The 21,274-nt window shown below is 67.5% G+C and overlaps 3 protein-coding genes across 13 annotated transcripts; 1 reads left to right on the top strand and 2 right to left on the bottom strand.

The window, feature by feature from the left end:
- Window positions 1–138: 138 nt before the first annotated feature.
- Window positions 139–8,813, top strand: MYG1 (MYG1 exonuclease). 4 transcript variants are annotated; one of them, XM_085562877.1, is made up of 8 exons: window positions 891–1,099; window positions 1,380–1,492; window positions 1,559–1,718; window positions 1,906–2,055; window positions 2,657–2,779; window positions 2,999–3,180; window positions 3,257–3,433; window positions 6,276–8,813. In XM_085562877.1, the coding sequence occupies exons 1-8, from the start codon at window positions 908–910 to the stop codon at window positions 6,313–6,315; spliced, it is 1,137 nt and encodes a 378-aa protein (XP_085419003.1). In that variant the 5' UTR covers window positions 891–907; the 3' UTR covers window positions 6,316–8,813. The 4 variants fall into 4 exon arrangements, 3 of the variants coding, with proteins under 3 accessions (XP_085419003.1, XP_085419002.1, XP_077644700.2); XM_085562876.1 differs by having other exon boundaries at window positions 6,273–8,813; XM_077788574.2 differs by lacking the exon at window positions 6,276–8,813 and having other exon boundaries at window positions 3,257–3,673.
- AAAS (aladin WD repeat nucleoporin) lies at window positions 3,548–12,166 on the bottom strand. Of its 8 annotated transcripts, none has more exons than XM_085562879.1 (18): window positions 12,106–12,166; window positions 11,770–11,955; window positions 10,593–10,720; window positions 9,619–9,674; window positions 9,414–9,505; window positions 9,093–9,139; window positions 8,610–8,708; window positions 8,208–8,357; window positions 7,906–8,049; window positions 7,693–7,813; window positions 7,411–7,535; window positions 7,176–7,236; window positions 6,561–6,651; window positions 6,103–6,196; window positions 5,922–5,989; window positions 5,745–5,826; window positions 5,099–5,183; window positions 3,548–4,797 (listed from the first exon to the last, which is right to left on the bottom strand). In XM_085562879.1, the coding sequence occupies exons 2-18, from the start codon at window positions 11,890–11,892 to the stop codon at window positions 4,483–4,485; spliced, it is 1,881 nt and encodes a 626-aa protein (XP_085419005.1). In that variant the 5' UTR covers window positions 11,893–11,955; window positions 12,106–12,166; the 3' UTR covers window positions 3,548–4,482. The 8 variants fall into 8 exon arrangements, with proteins under 8 accessions (XP_085419005.1, XP_085419006.1, XP_085419007.1 ...); XM_085562880.1 differs by having other exon boundaries at window positions 11,770–11,909; XM_085562883.1 differs by having other exon boundaries at window positions 4,611–4,844.
- A 2,194-nt stretch (window positions 12,167–14,360) lies between these two features.
- On the bottom strand, window positions 14,361–20,021 carry SP7 (Sp7 transcription factor). The gene is made up of 2 exons (XM_031507251.2): window positions 19,149–20,021; window positions 14,361–16,425 (listed from the first exon to the last, which is right to left on the bottom strand). The coding sequence occupies exon 2, from the start codon at window positions 16,288–16,290 to the stop codon at window positions 15,301–15,303; it is 990 nt and encodes a 329-aa protein (XP_031363111.1). The 5' UTR covers window positions 16,291–16,425; window positions 19,149–20,021; the 3' UTR covers window positions 14,361–15,300.
- Between the last annotated feature and the right edge of the window lie 1,253 nt (window positions 20,022–21,274).

The raw sequence follows: 21,274 nt of genomic DNA, 5'->3' as shown, positions 1-21,274 counted from the left end.
CCCGGGTGTCCGTGTGTCCCTGTCCCGGGTGCCCGTATGTCTGTCCCGGGTGTCCGTGTCCCTGTCCCGGGTGTCCGTGTCCTTGTCCCGGGTGTCCGTGTCCCTGTCCCGGGTGTCCGTGTCCCTGTCCCGGATGTCCGTGTGTCCCTGTCCCGGGTGCCTGTATGTCTGTCCCGGATGTCCGTGTGTCCCTGTCCCGGGTGCCCGTATGTCTGTCCCGGGTGTCCGTGTCTCTGTCCCGGGTGTCCGTGTCCTTGTCCCGGGTGTCCGTGTCCCTGTCCCGGGTGTCCGTGTCCTTGTCCCGGGTGTCCGTGTCTCTGTCCCGGGTGTCCGTGCCCCTGTCCCGGGTGTCCGTGTCCTTGTCCCGGGTGTCCGTGTCCCTGTCCCGGGTGTCCGTGCCCCTGTCCCGGGTGTCCGTGTCCTTGTCCCGGGTGTCCGTGTCTCTGTCCCGGGTGTCCGTGCCCCTGTCCCGGGTGTCCGTGTCTCTGTCCCGGGTGTCCGTGTCCCTGTCCCGGGTGTCCGTGTCTCTGTCCCGGGTGTCCGTGTCCCTGTCCCGGGTGTCCGTGCCCCTGTCCCGGGTGTCCGTGTCTCTGTCCCGGGTGTCCGTGTCCCTGTCCCGGGTGTCCGTGCCCCTGTCCCGGGTGTCCGTGTCTCTTTCCCGGGTGTCCGTGTCCCTGTCCCGGGTGTCCGTGTCCCTGTCCCGGGTGTCCGTGTGTCTGTCCCTGTCCCGGCCGCCAGAGGGCGCGCGCCGCACCGAACCGGCGCCTCGCTCCCGCCCCTCCTCGCTCCGCGCGTGCGCACCCGCGCGTGGGGCGGGGCTGAACCCGGGCAAGCGCGGGACAAATTTGGCGGGAAGCGCTGGCGGCGAGGGGGCGTGGCCCCGTGGGGGCGTGGCCTCGGCGCCGCCATGCGCGGGGCGGCGCGCGCCGCCCGGCTCGGGGCCATGGCCGCCACCGGCACCGGCACCGGCCCCGCCACCGGCACCGCGCACAAGCGGCCGCACCCCGAGCCCGCCGCCCGCATCGGCACCCACGACGGCACCTTCCACTGCGACGAGGCGCTGGCGTGTTTCCTGCTGCGCCTCCTGCCCCGCTACCGGGTACGGCACCGGCAGCGCGCCCGACTCGGGGTCCCGCGGTGCCGGGTCCTGGGGTCTTCCTCCGCGTCGCTCCTCTCTCGGTCCCATGTGGGGACGCTAGAGTCCGCACAGCGGCCTCTTCTCTGTCCCCGGTGCCACCCGGGGGTCAGCCTTGTGTCCCCAGTCCCTTCTCTCCCCCACCCCCTCCCTGGTGTCCCTTCCCGGTGTCCCTCGTCACCCGGAGCCGCTCCCGGGGGGTCCCCGGCGGCCCTGGGGACCCTCAGGCCGGTGTCCCCCGCAGGACGCGGAGATCGTGCGGACGCGGGACCCGCAGCGCCTGGCGGGCTGTGACGTGGTGGTGGACGTGGGGGGCGAGTACGACCCGGGGCGGCACCGCTACGACCACCACCAGAGGTGAGACCCCCGGCCTGGGTGCAGCGGCGTCCCCGGGGTGCCCCCGGTGACCGCGTGGTCCCGCAGGTCCTTCGCGGAGTCCATGCGGAGCCTGCGGCCGGACAAGCCCTGGAGCACGAAGCTGAGCAGCGCCGGGCTCGTCTATTGTCACTTCGGGGCGCAGATCCTCGCGGCGCTCCTGGGGCAGCCCGAGGACGGGCCCGTGGTCACAGCGCTCTATGACAAGGTGACAGGGGCTGTGTCACCCTGCCGGGGTGGCGGTTCTGCCCAGGGCTTGTCCTCGGTGGAGAAAGGGGAGAGTTTGTGGCAGCTGCTGGAGCCAGTGTGCTTCCAGCCAGGCTCTGCTCTGCTGTCCCCTCACTGTCCTCTCTGTCCCTGCTGCTCCCCCTCCTCTGTCCCCTCGCCGTCCCCAGCTGTACGAGAACTTTGTGGAGGAGATCGATGCCATGGACAACGGGATCGCGCCGGCGGCGGGGGAGCCGCGCTACGCCCTGAGCACCACCCTGAGCGCCCGCGTGGGGCACCTGAACCCCCGCTGGAACGACCCCGACCAGGACACCGAGGTGGGGACAGCCCCTGTGGCCCCTGGGACGCCTGCTCGGGGATGCCCTGCTTGGGGATGGGGACACCCGGCTTGGGGACACCTGCTCGGGGATGCCCTGCTTGGGGATGGGGACACCCTGCTCGGGGATGGGGACACCCGGCTTGGGGATGGGGACACCCGGCTTGGGGACGCCTGCTCGGGGACACCCTGCTCAGGGATGGGGACACCCTGCTCGGGGACAGGGACGCCCTGCTCAGGGACGCCCTGCTCGGGGATGCCCTGCTTGGGGATGGGGACACCCGGCTTGGGGACACCTGCTCGGGGACACCCTGCTCAGGGATGGGGACACCCTGCTTAGGGATGAGGACACCCTGCTCGGGGACAGGGACGCCGTGCCCAGGGATGGGGACACCCGGCTTGGGGACACCTGCTCGGGGATGCCCTGCTTGGAGATGGGGACACCCGGCTTGGGGATGGGGACACCCGGCTTGGGGACGCCTGCTCGGGGACACCCTGCTCAGGGATGAGGACACCCTGCTCGGGGACAGGGACGCCCTGCTCAGGGACGCCCTGCTCGGGGACACCCTGCTCAGGGACGCTGCTGACCCCCGTGTCCCCAGGCGGGCTTCAGGAGGGCCATGGAACTGGTGGGCAGCGAGTTCCTGGAGCGGCTGGACTTCTACCACCGGGCCTGGCTGCCCGCGCGGGCGCTGGTGGAAGAGGCCATCCGGCAGCGCCTCGAGGTAACACTGAACTGGCCCGAGGGAAATCTGGAATACTGGGGCAGAATTGGGGTGTGGGGAGGTCAAATCCCTTCGGTAGAAACCTCCCGGGGGGGCCTTGGAACCCCACGTCCTGCACGGCCCCTGATCCCTGCAGGAGGGCACTCCGAGCTTTCGGGGACACGGAGCCCGGGGGGGTTTCGGGAGTCACCCCCGTGTCCCCAGCGTGTCCCCCCGCAGGTGGACGCCAGCGGGCAGGTCCTGGAGCTGTCCCAGGGTGGCTGTCCCTGGAAGGAGCACGTGTTCCAGCTGGAGCGGGAGCTGGCCCTGCCCCGGCCGCTGCAGCTCGTGCTGTTCCCGGACCGGGGCGGGCAGTGGCGGGTGCAGAGCGTCCCCACAGCCCCCCACAGCTTCCAGAGCCGGTGAGACCCCTCCCCTGGCCGTGCCGCTGCCCCCCGTGGGCTCGGGGTCACTCTCAAGCCCTGTGTCCCCCCACAGGCTCCCCTTGCCCGAGGCCTGGCGGGGACTGCGGGACGAGGCGCTGTCCGAGCTGGCCGGAATCCCCGGCTGCGTCTTCGTCCACGCCAGCGGCTTCATCGGGGGGCACCGGACCCGGGAGGGGGCCTTGCAGATGGCCCGGAGGGCGCTGGAGCTCGGGGCGGGCACAGAGAGCACGTGAGCCCCTGACCCAGTTTGGGGTCCCAGGGATGTGCAGGGACCATTCCCGCTTGGATCCTGGATTCTCCGAGGGATCTGCTGTGCTGGAGGGGGAGCAGCCCCTCCTGGGGGTCTCAGAGCACCCACCCCCCGTGCTGGACGGGTGCCAGCCCAGCCAGAGACTTTTGGCTCCGTTTCCTGGGAGTTTGACCCTGTTCCTGCCCTGTCCCTGCACCAGTAAAAACCAGTGTGGGCCCAGTGGCTTTGCTGTTGAGGGGGTCCAGGGGGGGCTGCATGCGACACTGGGGGGTTGCTGTGACTCGGGGACGGCCGCGGGAGGAGGAGGAGGAGGAGGAGGAGGAGGAGGAGGAGGAGGAGGAGGAGGAAGAGCCGCTCAGCACCGGGAGCAACTGGGCAGGCCCAAGGGGTGAAGCCACCCCGGGATTTCCTCAGCAGCTGCGGTGGGTTTGGAGCCCCGGTCAGCCCTGGATGCTCCCAGATCCCCCCGGATCCTCCCAGATCCCCCCGGATCCTCCCAGATCCCCCTGGATCCTCCCAGATCCCCCCGGATCCTCCTGGATCCTCCTGCCCAGCCTTGGGACAGGCTGGATGCCGTGGGTGGGGGAAGAGGGAGTCCCCCCCCTGCTCTGGGGAGGATTCTGGGGGTGTTGGGGTACGGGGAGCAGGGACCCTGTGCTCTCCCCATCCTTCCTGCCAGTGCAGGGTAATCCTGGGATTAAGGCTGTGTAATCCTGGGATTTCACGGTGCTAATCCCCCTCTGGGGGGGCCCAGCTGCTGCCCCCATCCTGCAGGGCTGAGGGGTCAGCTGGGGCAGCATGAGCACCCTGGGGGTCCAGGGCTGGGGTTTGGGGACCCACAGAGGGTTTGGTTCACTTTGGGGCTTTTGGTTCACTTTTGTTCACTCTCCAAACAAAGCTTGGGGGTTGTGTGTGGCCAGAAACCCCCCAAAACCCCTTCAGCCATCCCCTTTCCCCAAAACAGGGCTCTTTGATCCCAAAAGAGCAGCTCTGGCCCATGGGCCCAACCTGGCCCATGTTCTGTGAGTTCACTCCAAGCTCCTGACCCGAAAAACCAACTCTGGAGCCCCCAGAAGCCCTCCAGACCCACAGGACTTCCCCAGTTCACCCCCAGAAAATCTTCCAGTCCCATTGGGCTGAGGAAAGAAGACGAGAGGGAAGGAAAATCCACCTTTAATGGGGGCAGGATCAGCAGTGCCAGACCCTGGGCAGGCGTGGGGGGCTCCTGGAGGGAGAGGAGGCCCTGGGGTGCTGCTCAGAGCTCGGAGAAGAGCGGCTGCTCCCGGACGCTGCCCAGCACGGGCGCGGGGCTGCGGCGGGGGCTGCCGCGCGGCTCCAGGGCGCTGACGAAGAAGAAGGGGATGTGGGAGATCCTCCCCGAGGACCAGCACTGCAGGGGACAGGGTGGGGCAGGGCTGAGTGTCCAAAGAGCACAGAAATGGGGAAAAAACCCTCTGGGATGGAGTCCAGCCCGTGGCCTGGCAGCGCCTCGTCACCCCGGCCTTGTCGGCAAGCGCCGTGTCCCGGTTTTGGGGAGGTTAAACCTCCTCTCCTTGGAGCCCCCCTCGCTCACCCTGATCCCAGCCCCCTTCCCAGTGCCACCAGGGTTCCCTGGGACAGGGAATGCCCCGGGGAGGGACTCACCACGGTCAGGAGGGCGCCCTGAGGGAAGCAGGGGTGGAAGGAGATGAGCTGGGGCCAGGCACCACGCTCGCCCCGCACAAAGCCGCTGTGGGGTGGGGGAACAGCCAGGTTTATGGCCTGGGAAACGGCACATTCCCAGGGAATTGGGGGTTTTTGGGGAAAACAGCACGTTCCCAGGGAACTGGGGGTGTCTGGGGTCTGAGGGGATGCACTGGGAAAGGACAAGCCAAAGCCAAGGGGGTGAGGTGGGGAGGGCTCAATGTGGCCAAAGCACATTTCAGGGTGAAGCAGCATCAGGGACTGGAGGAGGAGCACCAGGGCAGTGATTCCCCATCACATCCTGGGAGTTAATGGGACTCAGGGAACCCAAACCTATCCCAAACCTGCTGCAGTCAACCCAAACCTGCCCAAAACTTCCTGCAATGAGCCCAAACCCAACTCAATGAATCCAAACCCATCCCAATGAATCCAAACCCATCCCAATGAACCCAAACCCACCCAAAACCCCCTGCAATGAGCCCAAACCCAACCCAATGAACCCAAACCCACCCAAAACCCCCTGCAATGAGCCCAAACCCAACCCAATGAACCCAAACCCCCCCCAAAACCTCTCTAACAAACCCAACCCCCCCGAGCCCCCACGCACCAGGGCAGGAGCTCGAAGACGGGGCTGTTGCGGGTGCGGAACACGGCGACGGCCGGCTGGCTGCCCACGGACTCGGGGTGTCCTGCAGGGGGACACAAATGCTCTCTCCCTTGTCCCCCGTGTCCCTCTTCCCTGCAGGCAGCAGGATTCCCAGGCCAAACCTGGGGCAGGACTGACCTCTGATGATCACCGCCAGCCTCTCCCCGGTGGGGTCCCACACCATGGAATGAACCTCTCCTCCGATCCTGCAACAGCACAAGTGCCCAAACTTGGGGGGCAGAGCCCCCCTGGGTGTCCCCAGCAGCGAGGGGTGGCTGCCAGGAGGGGCAGGGACCCCCCTGTGCCCTGCCAGACCCACCTCTCCTCCCCGTAGAGGGTCTCGAAGGTGGTCTCGGATAGATCTGCCACGATCGAGGCTGTCTTGGAGCCTCCCACCTGCCCCTGCATCTCCCCTGAAATGAGAGAATTCCCCACCCCATCAATCCCACTGGGTTTCCCAGTGAACATTAATTCATTCCTTTCCCACAGCAGCTGTGCTTGTGTCCCAGGATGGATGGAGGACAAGGGATAGCAAGCTCCAGGACCCCCAAGCTGGCTCTGGACTCACTGGAGTCTCCCTGAAATCCCTTCAAGACCTCACAGCTGTGACTGAGAGTGAGGAGCAACGTGAAGGATGGGAAAACCTGAATCCCAGAGATTCCGTGCTTGGAGACCCCAGAACACCCCCTGTGTGTCCCAGCTCCTCACCCCAAAGCTGTGGGGTCATTTGAGGACCCTCTGCCAGCCCTTGGGAAGCTCCAGGTGGGACAAACTCACCCCGGTACTCGGAGAAGGACAAGGAGTAGATGACGGACTCGCCCAGCACGGTGAAGAGCAGGCGGCTGCCATCGGGGCTCCAGCACCCTGTCTGGGGGACAGAGTCACCCGTGTCACCCTGTCTGGGGGACAATGTCACCCTGTCTGGGGGACAATGTCACCCGTGTCACCCTGTCTGGGGGACAGAGTCACCCGTGTCACCCTCTCTGGGGGACAGTCACCCATGTCACCCTGCCTTTGGGACAGTGTCACCCTGTCTGGAGTGTCTCAAACTGGAGAAAAGGAGGCTCAGCGGGGACTTTTCACTCCACAAGTCCCTGACAGGAGGGGACAGCAAAGGGACAAGAGGACACGGCCTCAGGCTGTGCCAGGAGAGGCTCAGGTTGGACATTGGGAAAATTTCCCACAATTAAGGAAAATTCCCACATTTTCCTGGGCTGGCTGCCCAAGGCAGGGGTGAAGTCCCCGTCCCTGGAGGGATTTCAAAGCCCTGTGGATGTGGCACTTGGGGACACGGGTCAGTGGTGGCCTTGGCACTGCCAGGGGTTGGCCTGAGTGGTCCCAGAAGGCTTTTCCAGCCCAAATGATTCCTGGGAGGGGAATGTCCCATCCTACCTGGCAGCGTCCCCTGATGGTGGGCCAGCGCTCGCAGGTCCACATCTGGGCTTCCCACACCCTGCAGGAGATGGAGTTTAGGGGCAGAATTCCTGGAAATCTGCCCCAGTCCTGCTGCTCTGGGAATCCACCACATCCAACCCCAATCCCACAACAGGAACAGGAGCAGGGAGGACATTTGGGATCCAGATCCAATGTTCTGGAGTGAGGATGAGGATGGGGATGAAGAGCTCACCGGAACACGGCCGAGGGGGTGGCTGCCAGCACCTTGCTGCCATCAGGGGACCAGGCCACGTAGGTGACACCGCCACCCCCAAACCACTGCAGCTGGACACAGGTCTCGGTGGACACGTCCCACACCTGGAGGGGACACGGAGGATGACGGTGACACCGGGATGAGGGAACCCAGAGCGAAGACTTCAGGTGAAATCCCAGAGCTGCCTCTGCAGCAACGCTGCCTGCGCCCAGCCCGAGTGTCCCTTGGTGGCCCCGGGGGTGTCCCCAGCAGGGTCCTCACCAGCATGGCCGTGTCCACCGGTGACGCCGAGAGCAGCCGCTCGCCGCTGGGCGCCCAGGCCAGGCTGGTGACAGGGCCGTGCCCGGGGCAGGACAGCACCTGGGCACAGCCCGACGAGGGCCTGCGCGAGGACAGGGAGAAGGCGGCGGGATTTGGGCTTGGCAGGATGGCGCTGCTGCCCCGCGGGCGGGAAGGGACGGCGGGAGCTGTCACCTCGTGGAGAGGGAGGTGGGGTCCAGGTGCCACACGAGCACGCAGCTCTGGCAGGCCACGGCCAGGATGGAGGCGCAGAGCGGCTTCCAGGCCATGGCGGCCACGTTCCTCTGCAGGCGGTGCTTCAGCGAGGGCACGGTGGCACTGCCGGGGAGGGGACGGGTGACGCCCGGGCCGGGCGTCCCCTGCCAGCCCTGACCCAGAGCGGGGACAGCAGGGCGGGGAGGGGGTGCCCTGCCCGCGCTTCCCGGGGAGGGGACGGGAATTCCAGCCAGGTGACACCGGAGCGAGCCGGGGCACACCTGGTGTGACTGAGCCGAGGTGTCCCCGGTCCGGACAGGGCCCTGGCTGGCCAGAAGTCCCAGCCTGGGGACACCTGGGGGGGCTGCAGGAGCAGCCGGCTGAGTCTTCTCCTGAGCAGGGACTGGCATTCCCTGGGGGAGCAGGGAGACCTGGGGGACAGAGGACACTCAGCCCGTGTCCCCCCGGCTCTGTCACCACCCCCGGGGCTGCGTGACCCCCAGGATGTCCCCAGAGATACGGAGCTGGCAGGGAAAGGACAGGCAAAGCTCTTGAGGCTCGGGGGAGAGCGAGGAAGGAGCAGGGCGGGCTGAACGGGAGCCCAGGTGGGCAAGGAGCCCACGAGCAGCAGGCCCAGGGCAGTGCCCACCCTGAGCTGCCCCAATCCCGGGACAAAGCCCCACCTGCTGGAGTTGTAGACGCGGATGGAATCGTCCAGAAGAGCCACAGCGAATTTGTTGGTGTGGGGGTGCCAGGCGAAGGCCCGGATGGTGCAGCTGGCCCTGGAGGGGGCACGGGGCAGGGTGAGACCCCGCCAGCACCCCCTGGGCTGGCAAAGACCCCTCCCAGAGTCCTCAGAGAAATAAAACTTCCTTTCTGCTGCTCAACGGGACCATTTTCTTTGACAAATTCCCTGTTTCTGGGAATTATTCACAGGGCTCTGCTGAGGAGCTGGTAACCAAAGCCTGGGGTTGGAATTGGAAGGAATTTTCCAGGCTCTGATCTGCTTTAACCCTGCTCTCTCTCCTACCAGGGCAGCCAGAGTCAGTGGGGCAATATTTGCCTCTGATGGCTGACCCCACCCGAACGGGGCCCTCCTGTCCTTGTATGCCCACTGGGGGGGTCCCAGACCCCGGCACGGTGATTTTGGGACACCCAGGACTCACCAGTCCACGGCCTGGGAGAAGGCTGCGATCATGTCCTCGCTGGTCAGCTGCAGGGAGAGGAGAACACTGAGCTGGCAGCAAGGACCCCCAGTTTGCAGCCCCTTCTCCCTGTCCCCCAGCTGCGTTCGGGCCCCTCTCGGAGCACTTTGCTGCCCAAACGCCTTCCCAGTGTCCATTTTCTGCCAGTGGAGGAAGGAGCAGTGTCTGGAGCTGGGCATCCCCAGGAGGAGCATTTCGGGGGGGTTTCATGGGGAAGGGACCACCCCAAATCGCTGCTCCCCTTGCCGTGGCTGCCGCGCAGTGGGATCAGGAATGACTCACGGACAGGTGCGGGAACAGGGATCCGTGCAGCGAGGACAGCCAGCGGCACACGGCCAGCGCGTGGCCCGAGCCCGTCCGCAGCCACCGCAGCCCTGGTGGGCAAAGGACCTCAGCATCTCTGCCCCGCTCGGGGGCACGGGCAGGGACAGCAGGGCCCAGCCAGAGTATCCCAGCGGCACCCGGAGCTCTGGGCAGCCAGACTCACCCTCCTCCTCGGCACCCGCCAGCTCCCGGAGCAGCCCGCAGAGCCCGGCGTCGCGCCTGCGGCGAGAGCGCGGTCACGGTCACTGCCCGCCCTGCCCGCTCCGGGGACAGGTTTGGGGGTCACCGCCTGCCCTGCCCACTCTGGGGACAGGTTTGGGGGTCACCGCCCGCTCCAGGGACAGGTTTGGGGGTCACCACCCTCCCTGCCCGCTCCAGGGACAGGTTTGGGGGTCACCGCCCGCTCCGGGGACAGGTTTGGGGGTCACCGCCTGTTCTGGGGACAGGTTTGGGGGTCACCGCCCTCCCTGCCCGCTCCGGGGCAGGTTTGGGGGTCACCGCCCACCCTGCCTGCTCCAGGGACAGGTTTGGGGGTCACCGCCCACCCTGCCCGCTCCAGGGACAGGTTTGGGGGTCACCGCCCACCCTGCCCGCTCCAGGGACAGGTTTCGGGGTCACCGCCCTCCCTGCCCGCTCCGGGGACAGGTTTGGGGGTCACCGCCCGCTCCGGGGACAGGTTTGGGGGTCACCGCCCTCCCTGCCCGCTCCGGGGACAGGTTTGGGGGTCACCGCCCGCTCCAGGGACAGGTTTGGGGGTCACCGCCCTCCCTGCCCGCTCCGGGGACAGGTTTGGCTCTGTGGGGACAGGTTTGGCTGCGTGGGGACACATCTGGCTGCGTGGGGACAGGTTTGGCTCTGTGGGGACAGGTTTGGCTGCGTGGGGACACATCTGGCTGCGTGGGGACAGGTTTGGCTCTGTGGGGACACGTCTGGCTGCATGGGGACAGGTTTGGCTCTGTGGGGACACGTTTGGCTGCGTGGGGACACATCTGGCTGCGTGGGGACAGGTTTGGCTCTGTGGGGACACATTTGGCTCTGTGGGGACACGTCTGGCTGCGTGGGGACACGTCTGGCTGCGTGGGGACAGGTTTGGCTCTGTGGGGACACGTCTGCTCTGTGGGGACAGCGGGATCTCACCAGGCGCTGAGGCAGCGCTTCCACAGGGACTCGCGGTGGTGGATGAAGGGCGGGCGGGCGCTGGGCTCCAGGCGGCCGTGAGCCTTGAGGGGCTCCTTGGGCAGGCTCAGCACGGGCAGCTCGGGAACCTGCAGCACGCACAGCCCCCCGAGATCCCTGAGACCCCCCGGGACCCCTGAGACCCCCCTGAGACCCCCCGGGACCCCTGAACCCCCCTGAGACCCCCCGAGACCCCTGAACCCCCCTGAGACCCCTGAACCCCCCTGAGACCCCCCGAGATCCCTGAGACCCCCCGGGACCCCTGAACCCTCCTGAGACCCCTGAACCCCCCCGAGACCCCTGAACTCCCTCAGCCCCCCTGAGCTCCCCTCAACTCCCCTGAGCCCCCCTGGCCGGGGGGGCTCACCTGGCTCTGGGGGCTCACCTGGCTCTGGGGGGGTTCTCACCTGGCTCTGGGGGCTCACCTGGCTCTGGGGGGGCTCACCTGGCTCTGGGGGCTCACCTGGCTCTGGGGGGGCTCACCTGGCTCTGGGGGGGGGGGCTCACCTGGCTCTGGGGGGTCTCACCTGGCTCTGGGGGGGGGGGCTCACCTGGCTCTGGGGGGGCTCACCTGGCCTGGGGGGGCTCACCTGGCTCTTATGGGGCTCACCTGGCTCTGGGGGCTCACCTGGCTCTGGGGGGCTCACCTGGCTCTTATGGGGCTCACCTGGCTCTTATGGGGTCACCTGGCTCTTATGGGGCTCACCTGGCTGGGGGGGCTCACCTGGCTCTGGGGGGCTCACCTGGCTCTGGGGGGGCTCACCTGGCTCTGGGGGTTCACCTGGCTCTGGGGGGGTGTCACCTGGCTCTGGGGGCTCACCTGGCTCTGGGGGGGCTCACCTGGCTGGGGGGGCTCACCTGGCTCTTATGGGGCTCACCTGGCTCTGGGGGGGCTCACCTGGCTCTGGGGGGGCTCACCTGGCTCTGGGGGCTCACCTGGCTCTGGGGGGGCTCACCTGGCTCTGGGGGGGTGTCACCTGGCTCTTATGGGGCTCACCTGGCTCTGGGGGGGTGTCACCTGGCTCTTATGGGGCTCACCTGGCTCTGGGGGGGTGTCACCTGGCTCTTATGGGGCTCACCTGGCTCTGGGGGCTCACCTGGCTCTGGGGGGGGCTCACCTGGCTCTTATGGGGCTCACCTGGCTCTGGAAGGGCAGCGGGAGCTGCTCGCTGAGGCGGCCGCAGACCAGGGCGTTGTTGAGCTCGTACAGGGTGACATCCCCAGGGGGCGGCGGCGGCGGGAACAACCCCAGGGAACACATGGCTGGCGGCGCCGGGGCTGAGGGCGAGCCGCTGAAACCTCCGCTGCCGCCGGGATGCGCCGGCTGCAGGCCGGAGAGAGCGTTCGGCCGCTCTCTCCGCCGCTCACAGCCCCCGGGCCCCCCGGGTCCCCTCACCCCTCACCGCCCCGCCGCCCCCGGTCTCTCCCCTCAGCCGCCCCCCGCCCCCGGCGCCGCCATCTTGGCCGCCCTCACCGCTTCCCGCTCCCCGTTCGCGCCAATCGCCGCCGCGCGCCGCCCTCGCGGCTGCGGCCGCGCGTGGGGGGGGAATTAAAAGGGCCGCGGCTCGCGTCAGACACGCGCGGAGCCCTCACTGAGGGACAACGCCACGCTCCCCGGTTTTCCTCCGCGGCGGAGAGCGAATGTCAGCGTTCCCTGCACAGACGCGCTCCGCCGGTGACTTAGCGGCCCTCCGGTTGTAACGAGGACTGATTAAAATGAGGGCCACTTTCTGCTATCGTTGCCCCTTTAAGAGGGGCGGAGCCTCCCTTGAGGGGCGGGGTGAGGGGCGTGTGCGGCCGATGGGTCACGTGGTGTCCGGGCCGGGCTGCACCGGGACCGGGACCGGGACCGGGACCGGGACCCCCGGGGCACCCCCGGGGCACCCCCGGGGCACCCCCGTGTCCTGCGGGCACCCCCGGGGCACCCCCGTGTCCTGCGGGCACCCCCGTGTCCCGCACCCCGCTGTCCTGCGGGCACCCCCGGTCCCGCACGCCCTCTTGCGCTCCCGCGGCATCCCGGTGTCCTGCGCTCCGGTGCCGCCGGTGCCGCCTCCCCCGGTGTCCGCTCTCGCGGGTGCCCGTGTCCGTTGCCGCCGTGTCCCCCGGGTGCCGCCGCGTGCCCCCCCTTGGCTCGCCCCCAGCCGCTCTCCCGGGGCTCCCGCTTTTCTCGTGTTTATGCCCGTGTTTTCCTTAGCGGCCGCAAGAGTTATTTTAATTTTCTCAGGATATTAAATAAAGGCGGCGGGGGGAGCTGCGGCGGGGGGCCCCACATTCCTCGCCCGTTACGGAGCGAGCGGGGTTCGATAGGAGACGACGATTTGGGATGGCGCCGACATCAGAGCCACCGCAGGGCTGGCGTGGCGTCCCTCGGACCCCCCAAACCCGGCCGGTGGGGCAGCGAGACGGGAGAAAGGCGGCGGTGGCGGAGGGGGGTCCCCGGTGGGGCGGGGGGGTCGCTGGATGGGGTTGGGCTCTGTGGTTTGGGAGGCTCCGGGCGGTCGAGCCCTCGGTGGCCGCCGGGCCGGGGTTTGGCTCGGGGACGTGGCTCGCTGCCCTGCTTGGCACGGGCCCACCCACGGCGAGCGGCAGCAGGGCTGCAGTTCTGGGGGAAAACCCCGGAACGGGCGAGTTCGTGTCGGCGAGGGGGAGCTGCGCGGAGAGGTGCCGCTGCCACCCTAAATCCCCCCGGGAGCCACCCTGGGGACAGATCTGTCACCACTGTGTGCTGGCACTGAGCTCCGGCCGCTCCACTGAGCCTCTGTGCCTCAGTTTCCCCACCCTGTGTCCCCCCTTTCCCTGGGGACAGCTGGGTCCTGGCCAGCTCGTGGCCACCGGGGCTCAGCCGGGGCTGGCTCGGGCCCTGCTGCCATCCCTGTCCCTGTCCCTGTCCCTGTCCCTGTCCCATCCCTGTCCCTGTCCTGTCCCTGTCCCTGTCCCATCCCTGTCCCTGTCCTGTCCCTGTCCCTGTCCCTGTCCCCATCCTGTCCCTGTCCTGTCCCTGTCCCGTCCCTGTCCCTGTCCCTGTCCCATCCCTGTCCCTGTCCTGTCCCTGTCCCTGTCCCATCCCTGTCCCCATCCTGTCCCCATCCTGTCCCTGTCCTGTCCCTGTCCCATCCCTGTCCCTGTCCCTATCCCTATCCCTGTCCCTGTCCCATCCCTGTCCCATCCCTGTCCCTGTCCCTATCCCTATCCCTGTCCCCATCCTGTTCCTGTCCCTGTCCCATCCCCATCCCTGTCCCTGTCCTGTCCCCATCCCTGTCCCTGTCCTGTCCCCATCCCTGTCCCTGTCCCCATCCCTGTCCCCATCCCTGTCCCTGTCCCTGTCCCATCCCTGTCCCTGTCCCTATCCCTATCCCTGTCCCCATCCTGTTCCTGTCCCTGTCCCATCCCCATCCCTGTCCCTGTCCCTGTCCCCATCCCTGTCCCTGTCCTGTCCCCATCCCTGTCCCATCCCTGTCCTGTCCCTGTCCCCCCGCGGGGCCGTGGGTGTTGGCAGCTGCCCCCCCTCCCTCTCCGTGCTGGCACTGGAGCTCGTTTCCGCCTCCTGTTGCCTTTTTCCGTGGCTTTTTGGTTTTTTTTTCAGGAAAAGCCCCAAACCAGGGCTGAGCACATCAAAGGGCTGGCGGGAGCCCAGGGCAGGGGCAGGGGGAGCGCAGTGGGGTCCCCGCCAGCCCACAGCGCCCAAAATTGGGGTGTCCTCGGGGACACGTGGCCCCGCCGCGTGCCCGGTGCTGCCACGTGGGCCCTGGGATGTGGCCGGGGGAAACTGAGGCACGGGGCTGTGCACAGGCGTGCTCCCGAGCACAGGATATCCCTGGGAGTGGGGACACGGCTGCTGGGGACACGCGTGGGCAGAGTGGGGCTGGCAGGGGACAGTCCTGTCAGGGCCCCAAGCCCCAAGTCGGTCTTTGGCTGTCCCTGAGGTTGGGGACATGAGGAAGGACATGGGGACAGAGGGACACGGGACCAGGGAGACACGGGGGACAGGGTCTGGGGACACGGAGCCGTGGGGACAGGGTCCTGGGGACACGGGGTCCTGGGAAAGGGGAGAGGCGCAGGATGTGGCACCCCAGGGGCTGAGGACAAGGGCACAGCCCAGCTTGTCCCCAACCTCGCTCCGCTCCTGCCACCCCCAGAGAGGGGGGACACAGCGACCCTGAGCAGGCCCGGGTCCCCCCCGTGCCTCAGTTTCCCTTGGAGCCCTGCAGGGATGCAGAAGCCGAGCACATCCCTGTGATGAAGCCGCCCGGCCTCAGCCGCAGAAGGGGGGCCTGGCTCCACTCTCAATCCTTTTATTGCTTTTTTTTCCGGGGGGCAGGAGGGGCAGGCAGCTAAAAAAAGTGGGGGGGACACATTACATTAGCACTGATGAACCAGGCCGGGGGAGGGGGGCAAACCCTGTCCCTGAGTGCGGGGGGCGAGGCGAGGGCTGGGGGGCAAGAGGGTCTGGGGGAGGTGGAAGGGAAAACAGAAAGGGGGGGGGTCTCACCTTGACACCCCCCGTGAGCCCCAGAGCGCTCGGAGAGTCCCCCCATAATTTAAGACATAAATTAAAATGGCTAACGAGGAGCTGGGGAGCTGAGGGTGAGGGGGCTTGGGAGGAGCAGCACCCCACAATAAATATCCCCAGCGGCGCGAAGGAGGAAGACGAAGATGAAGGCGGCAAGGCTCAAATCTCCAACAAACTCCCGGCCTCGGGGCTGCCGCCGTCCTTGGCGGGCGAGGCGGGCGGCGGCCGGGGGGACGCGGGGGGCTGCTCGGCGCCGGGGGGCGGCTTGGGGGGCCCGGGGTCGGCGTGGGTCTTCTGGTGCTTGCTGAGGTGGTCGCTGCGGGTGAAGCGCTTGCTGCACAGCAGGCAGGTGAACTTCTTCTCGCGCGTGTGCGTCCGGACGTGGCGCTCCAGCTCGTCGGAGCGGGTGAAGCGCTTGCCGCAGAAGAGCCAGTTGCACACGAAGGGCCGCTCCCCCGTGTGCCAGCGCAGGTGCGCCTTCAGGTGCGAGGCTTTGCCGTACACCTTCCCGCAGCCCGGGATGTGGCAGCTGTGCACCGGCTTCCGCCGCGCCCCCGCCGGGCCCCCGAGCCGCTCCAGCTCCTGGCAGTTGGGGCAGTCGCACGCCGGGCGTCCCCCCAGGGAGCCGCCGCGGGGACCCTTCGGGGTCTCGCCCGGCGCGGCTTTAGGGGTGGGGGGCGCCGCGGGGGCGTTGCTGTAAGCAGGGGGGTTCAGAGCGCCGAAGTCGGAGCCGTAGGCGGGCAGAGGGGGGCTGAGGGTGGGCTGGCCCTGCAGAGAGCCCTGCAGCCCCTCGGCGCCCGCCGGCCCCCCCAGCCAGCCCCCGTTGGGGTGCACATCCCACCAGGACGGCGCCGCGGGCCCGGAGCCCCCCGGCAGCCCCCCGCCGATGCCGCCCTTGTACCAGGAGCCGTAGGGGTGCGGCATCTCCAGCGAGGGGTACACGCCGGGCAGGCACTCGCCCGCGGGGTGGCCCTTGGTCGCCACCACCACCGGGGCGCCCAGCACCTCCTGGGCGCCCGAGGGCGCTGGGAAGGGGTGGCCGAAGGGGCCGTAGTCGGGGCCGTAGGGGCCGGGGGAGGCCTGGGGGCTGGCGGACGGCGACAGCAGCCCCGGGGCGCTGGGGAAGGCGGCGGCGTAGGAGTCACCCATGGCTGCGGCGGCGGCACTCGAGGCGTGGGGGGCGGTCAGCGGGGGCACCCCGAGGCGTGGGGGGCGGTCAGCGGGGGCACCCCGAGGCGTGGGGGGCGATGTCAGCGGGGGCTCGCGGCCATGGCACTTGGCAGCCTGTGGGAAAGGGGAACGGGGCTTGAAGGCTCCGAGGGGCACCGTGTGCCACGGGGTGACCCGTCCTGGGGGTCAGCACTGGGGTGTCAGCCCAGTTCGGGTGTCAGCCCCGCTGGGGCACCCAGCGGCACCCCCCAGGCCCAGGGTTCCACCCAGCACCCCCACCACTCCCCATCCCCTGTGCCTCAGTTTCCCCCCGCAGAGTTGAGGCCATCCCATCGCCCCCCAGCCCAGCATCCCCCCCAAAGGGGCTTCTCCAGGGGCTGCTGTGGGGTTGTGCTGGTGGCAGGGCCTCCCCCCGCCCCCAATCTCGGCTCCTTCTGCCTTTATGGCCTTTTAATCGAATTATGCTGTGGCCTCCCCCCTCCCCGGGTGACTTCCTCTGCTTTTATACCCGTCATGGCTTTCAGCTGCGCGGGCTGGGCCGGGGTGTCGTGAGCTGTCCCTCACCCCCATCACCCCCGGTGTTCCCTTTATTTATTTTTTAACTCATCTCTTCACCCACTTTGGGGCATTTCCACTTTGGCTTTTTTTTTTGTTTGGGATTTTTTTTAGGGTGTTCCTCCCCTCGCCCCCCTTTCTTTTATTTTTTTTTTTTTCCGTGGTTTTTGCGCCTATTTTTACGCCGGCCCCGGCCGTGGCCGCAAGCGCGCTCCCGGTTTTCCAAGGATAACAAGGGCCAGGCCTGTGCCCCGGGAACGCTGCCCTGCCGCGAGAGCCGAGGTAATTAAAACCAGGGCGAGCGGCAAACGGAGGCGCACGCTTAAAATAGTGTCAAACTCCCATAAATCAGCTCCGCTTGCGCCGGGAAATTAAGGAGCAGGGAAGGAGCCCCGGGAGCTGCGGGCTGAGGACGGCGTGAGCTCGCTGCACTGCCGGGGGTGACAGTCCCTTTGTGGCTCCTGCTGGGTCAGGGACCTTGACCCCTCCCATGTCCCCTCCCGGCGTGGGAGGGGTCCAGCCCCTGCTCTGGGGGTCTCCGGTCCCAAATTCTGGGTCCCAAATTCCCGGTCTCTTGTCACTTGTCAGTGTCCAGTTCTTGATCCTCACTTCCAGTTCCCTATTCCCTGTCCCCTTGTCCCCTAACTCTGCAGTTTCTTGGTCCCAAAACCCAGTCCTTGTCCTCAGTCCCAATCCCCAAATCCCATCCCTGGTCCCCAGTCCCCGGTCCGTGGCCCCAAGTGTCCCCACAGCCCTTGCCTCAGTTTCCCCCAGCCTGTCAGTGCCACCCTCTGTCCCCTGAACCCGAGGACACCTGGGCCTGGCTCCTGGGCGGTGGTGCTGTCCCCAGCCAGAGGGACAGTTCGGGGTGACAGGGGCACCCGGCACCATCCCCCCGTCCCTGTTCCCCCCGGGATGGCAGGGCAGTCCCTGCTGGGGCAGGGGACACACGTGTCCCCGGCACAGGGGGACGCTCGGGTCCCACACAGCTCCCTGTCCTTGGGGGGTCCCATATCCCGGGGGGCTCCCCCATCCCGGAGCGAGTCCGCCACGCTGTGGGTCGCAAATCCCGGGGTCCTTGTCCCAGAGCGGGGATCCCCCACCCCAAAGGGTCCTTGTCCCTCGAGGGGGATCCCCCATCCCAAAGGGTCCCTGTCCCTCGAGAGGGATCCCCCACCCCAAAGGGTCCCTGCCCCAGAGCGGGATCCCCCACCCCAAAGGGTCCCTGCCCCAGAGCGGGGATCCCCCACCCCAAAGGGTCCCTGTCCCTCGAGAGGGATCCCCCACCCCAAAGGGTCCCTGTCCCTCGAGGGGGATCCCCCATCCCAAAGGGTCCCTGTCCCTCGAGAGGGATCCCCCACCCCAAAGGATCCCTGTCCCCAAGGGGGATCCCCCACCCCAAAGGGTCCCTGCCCCAGAGCGGGGATCCCCCATCCCAAAGGGTCCCTGTCCCTCGAGGGGGATCCCCCATCCCAAAGGGTCCCTGTCCCTCGAGGGGGATCCCCCATCCCAAAGGGTCCCTGTCCCTCGAGAGGGATCCCCCACCCCAAAGGGTCCCTGTCCCTCGAGAGGGATCCCCCATCCCAAAGAGTCCCTGTCCCCGAGGGGGATCCCCCATCCCAAAGGGTCCCTGTCCCCCGAGGGGGATCCCCCACCCCAAAGGGTCCCTGTCCCCCGAGGGGGATCCCCCACCCCAAAGGGTCCCTGTCCCAGAGCGGGGATCCCCCATCCCAAAGGGTCCCTGTCCCTCGAGAGGGATCCCCCATCCCAAAGAGTCCCTGTCCCCGAGGGGGATCCCCCACCCCAAAGAGTCCCTGTCCCCCGAGAGGGATCCCCCACCCCAAAGAGTCCCTGTCCCCCGAGGGGGATCCCCCACCCCAAAGGGTCCCTGTCCCTCGAGAGGGATCCCCCATCCCAAAGGGTCCCTGTCCCCCGAGGGGGATCCCCCATCCCAAAGGGTCCCTGTCCCAGAGCGGGGATCCCCCATCCCAAAGGGTCCCTGTCCCCCGAGGGGGATCCCCCACCCCAAAGGGTCCCTGTCCCAGAGCGGGGATCCCCCATCCCAAAGGGTCCCTGTCCCCCGAGGGGGATCCCCCACCCCAAAGGGTCCCTGCCCCAGAGCGGGATCCCCCACCCCAAAGGGTCCCTGTCCCAGAGCGGGGATCCCCCATCCCAAAGGGTCCCTGTCCCTCGAGAGGGATCCCCCACCCCGTGTTCCTCTCTGCCGGGGTCCCGGTCCCGGGGCAGTGTCCCCCATCCCGAAGGGTCCCGGGGGTCCTTACCGGGCTCCGGGGTGCCGGGGGTGGGTCCTGCCCGCGGCGGTGCCGCTGTCGCGGTGTCGCGGTGTGCCGCTGTCCCGGGATGCCGCTGTCCCGGGATGCCGGGGCTCGGTGCGGAGGGAGGGACGGAGGGAGAGGGAGGGAGGGAGGGAGAGGGAGGGACGGAGCACCGCGGCCGCCGCCCGCCCCGCTGTGCCGCTGCGGCGGGGCTGGGCCGGGCCGGGACCGGGGCCGGGAGCGGGAGCCCGGCCCCGAACCGCCCCCAGCCGGGGGGGCCGGGGCACCGCGGGAAGGGGGGCAGGGGAAGGGGAAGAGGAAAGGAGGAAGGAAAAGACGAGAGAGGAGGAAAGAAAGAGAAAAGGGGGAGAAAGAAGGGAAAGGGGGAAAAGAAGAAGGAGTTGGAAGAGGAAAGTAAGTGAGAAAAGGAGAGAAAGAAAAGAGATGAGGAAGAAAGGAAAAGAGAGGAAAGGGGAAAGGAAAAAGGAAGGGGAAAGTTAAAAAGGAAATGAAAAAGGGAGGGAAGAGACAAGAAAAATTACATAAGGAAACGGAAGAAAAATTAAAGAAAAAGGTGTGAAGGGAGGAAGATGAGGAGGCTGAGAGCTGGAGGAAGGGGACAGGGACCAGTGTGGGGAAAAGGAAAGGAGAAGAGTGGGGAGAGGGAAGGAAGGGAAAGGAGGGAAAAGGAAAGAAGAGAGAGGAAATAAGAGAAGGAAAAGTGGAAGGAAAAGGAGGGAGAGGGGGAGAAAGGGATGGACAACAGGAAAAGGAGGAGGAAGGGGCTGGGAAGGGGAAGTGGATGGATAGGAAAAGTACTGGAGAGAAGAGAAGGAAAGAAGGAATAGATGGATGGGGAAGGGAAGGGGGACAAAGGAGGACAGGACAGCTGGGCACCCAGAGGCTCTGACCCCAGAAGGTGCCAGGATGGTGCAGAGATAGGGATGAGGGGCTGGCATGGGGACAGGAGGGGACAACCGATGGGGATGGGAGGGACGTGGGCTAGAGCTTCAGGTACCAGGAATGGGATCAGAGGTGTGGAGATGGGGACAGGAGCTGGGAATGGAGCAGAGATGGGGCTGGAGGGACCAGGGATGGGGGTCAGGGAGTGGGGACAGAGCTGGGTTCTGAAGGAACAGGGCTGGGGACAGGGACAGCGGACATGTGCAGGGTGACGGGGACACATGTGGCTCTGGCGATGCGCCTCAGTTTCCCCCCATGAAGGAATTGTTCCAACTGCTCTTCCCCCCGACTTTTTAAAATTTTATTACTCCCCCATCCTTCCCGTTTTCTTTTCGTGCTCCCCCTTCTCTGTTTCCCCGCCGGGGCCGGCCGGAGCCAGCGGGGCCCTTTCCCAGCCCTGAGTCAGGGCTTTCCGCTCCGCAGCCGCCGGCGCCGCCGAAGGCCACAACCACCGGCCCCCCCTCGCTGGGGCTTCCACTGCCCACAAACTGGGAGCAAACTGGGACGGCCACTCCAGCCCTCCTCCTCCTCAGCCAGCCCGGCGTGGGATGGGCGGGCACCCCAGGGATTTTTTTGGGGGGTTTCTCTCGCACCAGCATCGCCCACCGGGGTCCGGCTCCCGGGGGGTTCTGGCGCTGCCCGAACGGGCGGGCTGGGGAGGGTGGGGGTGTCACTTGGGGTGGGGGTCTCTCCGGGGCTCGGGGGCCGTGGGGACCCCCCCGTGTGCCCCGGGACCCTTCAAAGCGCGGCGGCCGCGCGGGGGGGCGGCGGCGGGGGCTGATTACAGGGCGGCGCCGGGCTCGGCCGCCCACGGCCCCGCGGCCGCGCCGGGCCCCCGCAATTACCCGGTATTTATACCCGGCCGGACGCCGGGACCTCGCCAGGGCGGGGGGGACACGGAGCGGGGGGGCTCCGTCCACGGGCAGCCGGCCAGCCACCGTCCGTCTGTCCATCCCTCCCTCCATCCTCCTCTCCATCCCTCCTTCCCATCCCTCCCCCGTTTATCAGCGTGGCTCCGGAGCTGGCACGAATTTGAGGGGGCTCAGCCGCTCTGTCCCAAATCTGAGGGGATCTCAGCTCCACCATGACACGAGTTTGGGGGGTCTCAGCCCCCTGAGATGAGTCTTGGGGGGGTCTCAGCACGACAGGGGTTGCAGGGCCGGAGGTGT

This window comes from Lonchura striata, chromosome 29 (assembly GCF_050655825.1).
Source record: "Lonchura striata isolate lonStrDom1 chromosome 29, ASM5065582v1, whole genome shotgun sequence".
Taxonomy (NCBI): Eukaryota; Metazoa; Chordata; class Aves; order Passeriformes; family Estrildidae; genus Lonchura; species Lonchura striata.
Note: the sequence above shows the minus strand (reverse complement) of the source record. Positions and strands in the feature narration are given on the sequence as shown.